We start from the raw sequence: 9,523 nt of genomic DNA, 5'->3' as shown, positions 1-9,523 counted from the left end.
TCGGGGCGTTGACCCCGCGCTGCCGCGGGAATCCCCTCCCCCTGCTGCGTGAGCTTCTGTTCCCTTACTACCCTCTGCAGCCCGAGCTCCCCTGCTGCCCGAACCCCTCTGCTGCGTGAGCCCCTCTCTGCTGACCGACACCCCCCACTCTGTTGCCTGCAACCCTTCCGTTGCTGCCCCCAAGCCCCTTCCTCTGTCGCCTGTACCCCTCCTCTGCTGCTCGAACCCGCTCCTTTACTGCCTGAATTCCTTCTGCTGATCAAACCGCTTTCCTGCTGCCTTAAGCTCCGTCTCTGCCTGAACCCCCACCCTTGCTGACTGGCCGCCCGTCGCTGCTGTGGTGAACCTCCCTTTGCACAGACGATGCCCCCCTCTTCGCCTTTCCGTTTGTGCTGACAGCCCACCCAGCGTTCCCACTGATGGAAGGAGCGTCTGCAGCTGTCCCATCCTTCAGGGACATGGCGGCTGAAAGAGCAGGCCTTTCCCTCCGATTTTATTTTATTTATTTTTTGCTCTGCGGTCAACTGTTAGCGCCCCAAATGGGGGAGGGTTATGGATTTTGTTTGTTTAAAATGCTTCCCCTGCTGAAGTCCCCAGACAGCCTTCAACATAGAGATGTTTTTCTTTAGGAGCCTTTAAAAAGCAATCTAGACACAGCCTTTGGGGAGGGAATTTGGCTATTTTATTTGTGAAAACAAACAACAGGTGCCTTCCTGGGTGCCAGGGCCAGTCATCTCTTTTCGGTATCAAGTATCTCTGTGCAGGGTTACACGTGAGGATACGCCCCTATAAAGTGGGCCTTAAGGGTTGTGTCCGTGTAAAAACCACCAGCAAACCACGTTAGAAACCACCCTGAAAATTCTGTTGCAGGGCCCTTCGCACCAGACCTTCAAGCACATTGTGTCACATCTTTACCACTTGCCACATGAGTCCCAAATCATGACGGACGCCAAGTATGTCCTCTGCAGATGGAAAGAGCGATTATGGCCTGCAAAGGTGACAGCATTATTTTCTAATTTCAGGGATAGAAATGACTTTTGGGTGACAAGCAAAATATTTATCAAGAGAGATTTAGGAGTTGCTTCAGTGGAGTAATTGAGCCTGAACAGTTGGCTGCTGTTTCTGTTGGCACCAAATCTCATTCCCCATTTAATGGGATTTTGGTGGAGTGCTTACAAGGTTAAACTGCTGGAAATGTGTGGTGTTTTGTTTTGTTTTTCACACTGAAAAAAAATTAACAGCTCTAAAAGGCATGTATGGCAGTAACTCCAGGAGATTTCTGGCAGGGAGTCCGGTGGTAGTAAATGATGGGAGGATCTGGGGAGACCTTCCAGCCCAGCCGTAGGAAGAGAGGCAAACCTGAAGGTAGAAAGCCATCCTTGTCAGGGTCTGCCACGGACCTCTTGTGCCTGTTTTCCCACCTGCGAAATAAGGAAGATTAGACAGATTATCTTTGAAGTTCTATGCTTTTATACTTTAAGAATTAATTATCTGCTACAACATAAACTGATGAACAAAAATAGGTCCAGAGACAAAGAAACACTGAACAGACCGTCTAACCCAGCCATGGGCAAACTATGGCCCGCGGGCCGGATCCAGTCCGTTTGAAATGAATAAAACTAAAAAAAAAAAAAAGACCGTACCCTTTTATGTAATGATGTTTACTCTGAATTTATATTAGTTCACATAAACACTCCATCCATGCTTTTGTTCCGGCGCTCTAGTCCAGTTTAAGAACCCATTGTGGCCCTCGAGTCAAAAAGTTTGCCCACCCCTGGTCTAACCTCAGAGAGAAGGCAAGGGAGGGGAGCAAGGGGTAAGAGATCAACCAAAGGACTTGTATGCAGCATATTAGCATAACTAATGGAAACGGACACTGGGGCGGTGGGGGTCAATCGGAAAAAGGACACATATGTAATACTTTAATCAAAAAAAATCCATAATAGAAACAAAAAAATGGATATGTAACACTATGTTAGAAGTCCATACATGTTATGGAAAAAGAAAAATAGAACAAGTAAGGGGATTGTGGTGATTGTTTTAGTAAATGGGAGAGTGGCGAAAGTGGGGTTATCAAGGAGAGATTCGAACAAAAACTTATAAGAAGTGGAGTTAGCCAAGCCAATAAGTGGGAAAGAGGTTTCCAGCAGAAGAAGCAGCTATTAAGATCCTAGTGCAGGAATGGGTCTATTACGTTAATAAAAAAGGACAGAAATCAGTATGGTTGGGGTTGTGTGAGCAAAAGGAAGAGTATAGTAAAAAGTTAAATGTGCAAAGAAATTATCTGCTACATTTGTACCAGTTGTCACTGCTTCTTACTATGTGTCAATTGTTTTTTGTGTCTTAATAACAAGGATTTTTTTTTTTTAAACATAGGTTTTGGCCGGAACTGAGATGTCAACAACTAAGAAAAAAAAGAGATTTTTTCTAAATGTCCAAATACTCTCCTTAGACAAAAAGTTAAGTGTTACAATTTTTTTAAGAGTTTTATTTCCTTACCTGGCCCAGTGCACGAACTCATGCACCTTGAAAGAAACTGTGGGTTGCGAGGCTGCAGTGGGCACAGGGGTGTCCCCACCTGGCCCCTCCTGCTGCGGTCCCTGGTCCCCTGTCTGCTGGCAGCTCCGCTCCCACTGCTGCCACTCCCACACACTGACAGCACAGAGCAATTGGAGCTGGCGCCGTCAGTGGGTGCTAGTGGTAGCTGCTTCCCTGATCGCCCCTCAGGAGTAGGAGGAGGTAGAGAAGCCCTCAGGGGTGATCGAGACCAGCAGCCACAGCTTGCACCCCTGATGGCACCGAGTGATCAGGACCAGTGCCAGGCACCGGCAGTGGGTGTGAGCAGGACTGGCACCGGGAGCAGGTGAGAGTGCCATGGCATGCGGGAGCAAAGAATTTTCAGTAACCACCAGAGGCTTGTCCCAATGACAGCGACCGGTGCCCCGCCTAGGTCTGGCGCCCCGACTCACCTGCTCCACCATCCCAGCGCAGCCAATACCCGCCATGTTCCGCACACGCCCCCTGGTGGTCGGCGCACCTCATAGCGACTGGTTGTTTGGTGGTTTGGTTCCGCTGTTTGGTCTATTTGCATATTAGCCTTTTATTATATAGGATAGGATGGGCTTTCTGATTACCATGCCCCCACCAAAAAAGTGAAGTGCATGCCTAAAGACTTATTATATTAACTCTTCAGTTATTGTAACTAATTAGTGCTCATCATAACCTTAAGAAGAAAGATTTGATTTTAATTTTATGTCAGTTTGGAAATTGAAGATCTACACGAGGCATGTGATCTCCAGGGAGACCAGTACAAAAATTGAATAACTATAAAATTACACTAGGGTAAACTCTCATCATTGGTGTTCAAATAGGGGTATTTCCTGCCCACTGATTTATTTGTGTCCCCCCCCCCCATTTGTGTAATAGACCCATCAGTTTTGAAATACTTGATTTTGAGTCAGTCCCTCTAATAAACTATTATTTAGAACTCAGAAGGCACACCCATGATTCTGGCAGCACATTACTGTTCTCTTGATTACCTGGAATGGAAGGACGTAAGATTATCTAGAAAGAAGATAAAAATACTCAGATCGAGTAGGACTGGCATCGTGTGTCTGGTGGAAGAATTCCCAATTCTAAATAGAGAATTAAAATAAAACCCAGTGGGCTCCCTTTGCAGCTCCCCACCCCTCTTTCTTCAGAGCCTCTAAGCTTGTTTAGTCCCCAGCTCACACTTTCCCTGCAGCTGGGGAGGTAATTCAATACTGGAATTTGAAAGGAAAGCACATCCTTTTAAACTAAAACACACCTGCCGAGCTGTAAACATCCATTAGTGACATTATCTGTACTCTGAAAATCTAACTGAAGGAGTTATTTGTGCAGTTGAAAGTAGGATGTGCTTTATTAAAGTCACAATTTGAATTCATTTTTACTCTTAAATCCAGCCAACCTTTTCTGTCTTTTTAAAAGGGGAAACAACCCCACATAAAATATTCACTAGGGTCCTTGCTGACTCAAACCTCAGGCACATGGATTCCCAGTTGGCTGTAACTTGCTTTAAGTGGAAAGTTGAGAAGGAAGAAAACAAGCCTAATTCTTTTGTAATCTGAAGAAAACATGTTTGAAAGTATCTCCATGGCCTTGGTGGGTAGCAGGGAGTATATAACTGTCATTTCTTTCCCTGCAGGGTGAGAGTGAAAAGCACAGAAGCCAAGATTCTGAGGAAGTCCCACATCGAGGACATCGCTGCCTTATTGGGTAAGGAATTGTGAGGTCTTAACAAAGGACATGTAGACACTCCCCAGTTAGTCTTGTCATCCAGAATTCCTTGCCATGGTGTTTATAAAATAGGGTCTGTGTTCCTGTGCCTTTGGAAAAGCAGCTGTTTATTTTTCAAAGCAGGTTTCACCCTTGCACACCCTGGGCATGTCAACCATCACCTCTCAGTTGCCACCATCTGTTTGCTCAGGTTGTGTTGGAGGCCAGTTGTTGGTGGGTGCTTTCATAGGAAACACAGGAAGTCCTGTGTTGGTGGAGGTTATACCCGCTGAGCTGGGAGATTGCATTTGTCACTAGTTCCCATGAATAGCATCAGGTCTGTGTGTTGGAATGAATAAATGACGCTGTTTCAGCAGAGGGGCCAGGCTGAACTCAATGCCCGGAGTGCTCTTTCCTGCCTTTGAGATACCCTTGCAGAAAAGTATGGAAAATTGACCTGCCAACAAGGAGTCCTTTCAGTTGGCTATTTCCCACCCTACCCTCCACCCCAGAATGCATTCCTCCCAAGTTCTCTGTTTAATATGTTTTTGTTGATTACAGAGAGGAAGGGAGAGAGCGAGATAGAAACATCAGTGATGGGAGAGAATCGTTGATCAGCTGCCTCCTGCAGGCCCCCCACTGGTAATCGTGCCTGTGCTCTGACCAGGAATAGAACCGTTCATGGGTCGACACTCAACCCCTGAGCCACACTGGCTGGGCCCTCCCAATTTTTTATTTCCTTGGAGTGGGTTTTCATTGACCTTGATTGAATTGGAAGTTGTCAGACTACAAGAGGATTTGTGAAACATTTGAATATGTTTTGCTGGCAAGATTGTTTTGTAATCTGGAGGAATTTATTTTTGTCACTCAATCAAGTTAGGGTTATTCTATTTGTTCTTTTAAAAAACTGAGCCCTGCAGCCCTGAATGCAGACCACAGCCAGTTATGGTTTTGCAGCTCTGTCTCCCTTTGGGGAAGACAGAGAGGAGAAGTGTCAGTTCTCCCTTTTGGTGCAAAACTAGCTATAGAATGAGACCGAGCCTGTAAAGTGATGCTCTGATGGCAGTGCCCGGGCACCTGGACATCACCAGGCTTTGTTTATTTATCATCCTTCAGCCTCACAGAACAAGGTTTCAGCCAAACCTGTGGAGGAGTTGACCTACAGACGGTCACTTAGAGTGGCTCTGGATATTTTGAATGAGAAAACCCATTCTCATCAAGAAAACTCTTCAAGGGAAGAAAGAACTGCTGTGTCTGCAGGAGAGAAGCACATGGAACTGGCATCCTCACTCTGTGATCCCAACCCTTCATCTCTTCTCCGTGAGGGGGTGTTGGGCAGCTCCGGATCTGAGAGGAGGCTACGCGGACACCAGAAGCTGTCGGGCTCGTCCATTAGTGAAAATGAGATCCAGTGCCAAATGGACAAGAAGGGGGTTGGGGAAAGTGAAAGCCCACTTATCCGAGTGGTCTCCGCTGGAGGTGGCTCTCGGGACCGGAGTAGGTCAAGAATACACCTCAAAAATGGGACAACCCTGAGTGAGAGGGGAAGGAATTTGGCACAGGAGCCCAGCAGGTGTCAGAATGGCTCTTCACTTTCAGTGGGAGAGCAGGAAAGAGAGAGTGAGGAAAAGACGGACAGCCCTGCAGTCCTGAGCTTACCTCCTGCAGCTACGGAGCAGGGTCTGTGTGCCAAAGGTCGCCTCTCAGTTTCGCCATCAGGCAGCCCCACTGCGCACCAAGCCTACCCGGATGCTCACGGCCCACCCGGTAAGCAGCTGTGCTCTGGTGGTAGCCAGAGGTCAGGGCTAAGGGGATGCATGACTCTGGGAAGTACCCGTAGACTTGGCCCTGCCATCCTCCTCACTCCCTCAGATAACACAAGTCTTCCTGTCCTGGAGGAAGGTAGGTCTGTTCCAGCGCTGGGACAGGTGGGGCTCTGATCTTCCCTCAGCCAGATCCAGCGCCAGGCCCCATGTATTTTTAACCAGATCTTAATGAGATCAGTACCAGAATAGATCCAGAACAAAGATTTCCCAGTTCCTTTTTTGTCTGACTCTTGAACTGGGCTTTCATGACTCCACTTGTCCCCATATTTGTGTTGTTGTTTTTGTTTTGAAGGGAGGGAGGAGTTGGAGTGGGCCTGGGGCAGTGTGCCTGCAGACCTGTCGTGGGCGGCACTGTGTTTGTGAGAATGCTCCCTTCCAGGATTGACTCCTTTTTTCTTAAAGGTAGCAGAAGTGAGAACACAGGAATCTCTAAGTCAGTGGTTCTCAACTTTCCTAATGCCATGACTCTTTAATACAGTTCCTCATGTTGTGGTGACCCCCAACCATAAAATTATTTTCGTTACTGTTATGAATCATAATGTAAATATCTGATATGCAGGATGTATTTTCATTGTTACAAATTGAAAATAATTAAAGCATAGTGATTAATCACAAAAACAATATGTAATTATATATGTGTTTTCCGATGGTCTTAGGCGACCCCTGTGAAAGGGTTGTTCGACCCCCAAAGGGGTCGCGACCCACAGGTTGAGAACCGCTGCTCTAAGTGATGAACTCACTATAGAGGTTCCTGACTTCCCGTGTAGACACATTTCTATGCAGTTGCAGTCAGGCTCTATGATTTTTTTCCATTTTCACATCGTAACACCCCACTTATTTTTGAAATGCTAATTGAGAACTCTTCATTTCTGCTTGCTGGGGTGTCTCAAGTTCTCACTACCTACCTACTGCCCAGGGTTCTGCCCTGAGTCTAAACTTCCTTCATGAGGCCCATACCCGGGCATATTTGCAGGCTGCAGGGAACTGTTTGCAACTTCCCTGTGTTGTGACTACAGCCCTGCCTTGTCTCCTGGTTGTGTCACTGTCCCTGCATATCCACTGAGTGCTTCGCACCTGAAAGGGATCCTGCCCAGAATCCAGTCAATCTCTTGTGACTTCCATTGTTTTTTTGCCTTCCAACCTCAACATCCCCTCTCTGTCTCAGCCTCTGTCTCATGTATTTGTCTTTTAAATGCCCTCTAATGGAAATGTGCCCCACTCGAATCGGGCACTGTGGAAGTCTGTGTAACATGGATCTGTTTTCACTTATGGTCACAGATCACAAAGTGTTTCTTGGGGGATGAGTCGTTCACCATGAAAGCCTAATCTGACATTTTTGGCAGACCATCAATCTTCTGAAGAGTCAATGGAGTTTGGTCCTGTTAATTCCATCCTGGAGGAGGATGAGGAGGAGGACGAGGAGCCCCCAAGAATCCTTTTATATCACGGTAAGGCTTGAGAATGACCCAGGGGTGGGGGAACACTCTTGGATGTCTCAATCTTCTAGAAGGATATATGTGTTCCTGGACCACTGACACCTTTGCCTGAAGGTCTATTGCTCTTTCATTTTTCTCCTACTGAGCCAACACCTTCGAAAGTGCCTAATTTTTGGTTCCCTGCCTTAAGCTTAACCACACAAAGGAAGGAGGGACTCTGTCAGCACAGGGCTTTCTTTCCTTGTCCCTCGTGGGAACAGGACAATCAAGTAAACAGGTGGGCTCCCCAGCCACCGTTGGAGTGTGGCCTGGCCCCCCTTATAGGCCTTTGGAGATGGTGCCTGTGTGTGTCGTTTATTTATTTATTTTTTTTATGAAATCTTTATTGTTCAGATTATTACATTTGTTCCTCTTTTTTTCCCCCCGTAGCTCCCCTCCACCCAGTTCCCACCCCACCCTATGCCCTTACCCCCCCCCACTGTCCTCATCCCTAGGTGCACAATTTTTGTCCAGTCTCTTCCTGCCCCCCCACACCCCTTTCCCCCCCAAGAATAGTGAGTCCATTCCCTTTCTATGTCCCTGATTCTATTATAAGCACCAGTTCATTCTGTTCATCAGATTATTTATTCACTTGATTCTTAGATTCACATGTTTTTTTTTGTTTGTTTGTTTGTTTTTTAATATATTTTATTGATTTTTTACAGAGAGGAAGGGAGAGAGATAGAGAGTTAGAAACATCGATGAGAGAGAAACATCAAACAGCTGCCTCTTGCACATCTCCTACTGGGGATGTGCCCGCAACCCAGGTACATGCCCTTGACCGGAATTGAACCCGGGACCCTTCAGTCCGCAGGCCGACGCTCTATCCACTGAGCCAAACCGGTTTCGGCCTTCTTCCTCTTCTTAAAGGATACCTTTCAGCATTTCATATAATATTGGTTTGGTGGTGATGAACTCCTTTAGCTTTTCCTTATCTGTGAAGCTCTTTATCTGACCTTCAATTCTGAATGATAGCTTTGCTGGATAAAGTAATCTTGGTTGTAGGTTCTTGGCATTCATCACTTTGAATATTTCTTGCCATTCCCTTCTGGCCTGCAAAGTTTCTGTTGAGAAATCAGCTGACAGTCATATGGGTATTCCCTTGTAGGTAACTGAGTTTCTTTCTCTTGCTGCTCTTAAGAGTCTTTTGCTCTTGGCAATTTAATTATGATGTGTCTTGGTGTGGTCCTCTTTGGATTCCTTTTGTTTGGGGTTCTCCGTGCTTCCTGGACCTGTAAGTCTATTTCTTTCACCAGGTAGGGGAAGTTTTCTGTCATTATTTCTTCAAATAAGTTTTCAATATCTTGCTCTCTCTCATCTTCTGGCACCCCTATAATTCTGATGTTGGTTCGCTTGAAGCTGTCCCAGAGGCTCCTTACACTATCTTCGTATTTTCCACTTCTTTTTTCATTTTGCTTTTCTGGTTGGGTGTTTTTTGCTTCTTCGCATTTCAAATCTTTGCCTTGATTCTTGAGCTCCTCTGGTCTGCTGTTGGAAGTCTGTATAATATTCATTATTTCAGTCCGTGTATGCTTAATTTCTAGTTGGTTCTTTATCATAACATCGAGGGTCTCATTAGATTTGTTGAGGTTCTCAATAACTTTATCGGCGGCTTCTAGACAGTTCTTGAGAGACCTTAAAAGTGTGGTTCTGAACTGAATATCCTCCATTGACAGTTTTGTCCTGTTTCTTTGTCTCCGCATTTTTTATGCTTTCTTGGTGCACCCCCTAGTGGTCTTTGTGCGCAGTCTTGTTGTAGTTAAGCCTTGATTGTTATAGTTAATACTAGGGGGATTTGACCTCCAGGCCAACTGGCTGTGAGAATCAGCTGTGTCTGCAGTGGGAAAACTTCTGTCCTCTAGGGAGGTGCTAATCTAGCCTTTGCCTGAGGCTATCTGGCAAATGGCTCTGCGCAGGGCTTGGGCGGGGCTTGGGCGGGGTGGGTCGCAAGGGATCAACAGAGCC

The 9,523-nt window shown here is 46.2% G+C and overlaps 1 protein-coding gene across 1 annotated transcript in view; it reads left to right on the top strand.

The window, feature by feature from the left end:
* The first annotated feature begins 35 nt into the window (after positions 1 to 35).
* Positions 36 to 9,523, top strand: part of LOC102765605 (PWWP domain-containing protein MUM1) — a 22,975-nt gene continuing 13,487 nt past the window's right edge. Inside the window, exons 1-5 of the mRNA XM_006764800.2 lie at positions 36 to 996; positions 2,377 to 2,459; positions 4,187 to 4,257; positions 5,374 to 6,024; positions 7,427 to 7,531. Of these exons, the coding sequence (XP_006764863.1) occupies positions 940 to 996; positions 2,377 to 2,459; positions 4,187 to 4,257; positions 5,374 to 6,024; positions 7,427 to 7,531 (967 nt within the window). The 5' untranslated portion in view covers positions 36 to 939. The remainder of the gene's footprint in view (positions 997 to 2,376; positions 2,460 to 4,186; positions 4,258 to 5,373; positions 6,025 to 7,426; positions 7,532 to 9,523) is intronic.

Source organism: Myotis davidii, unplaced genomic scaffold (assembly GCF_000327345.1).
Source record: "Myotis davidii unplaced genomic scaffold, ASM32734v1 scaffold198, whole genome shotgun sequence".
NCBI classification, from domain to species: domain Eukaryota; kingdom Metazoa; phylum Chordata; class Mammalia; order Chiroptera; family Vespertilionidae; genus Myotis; species Myotis davidii.
Note: the sequence above shows the minus strand (reverse complement) of the source record. Positions and strands in the feature narration are given on the sequence as shown.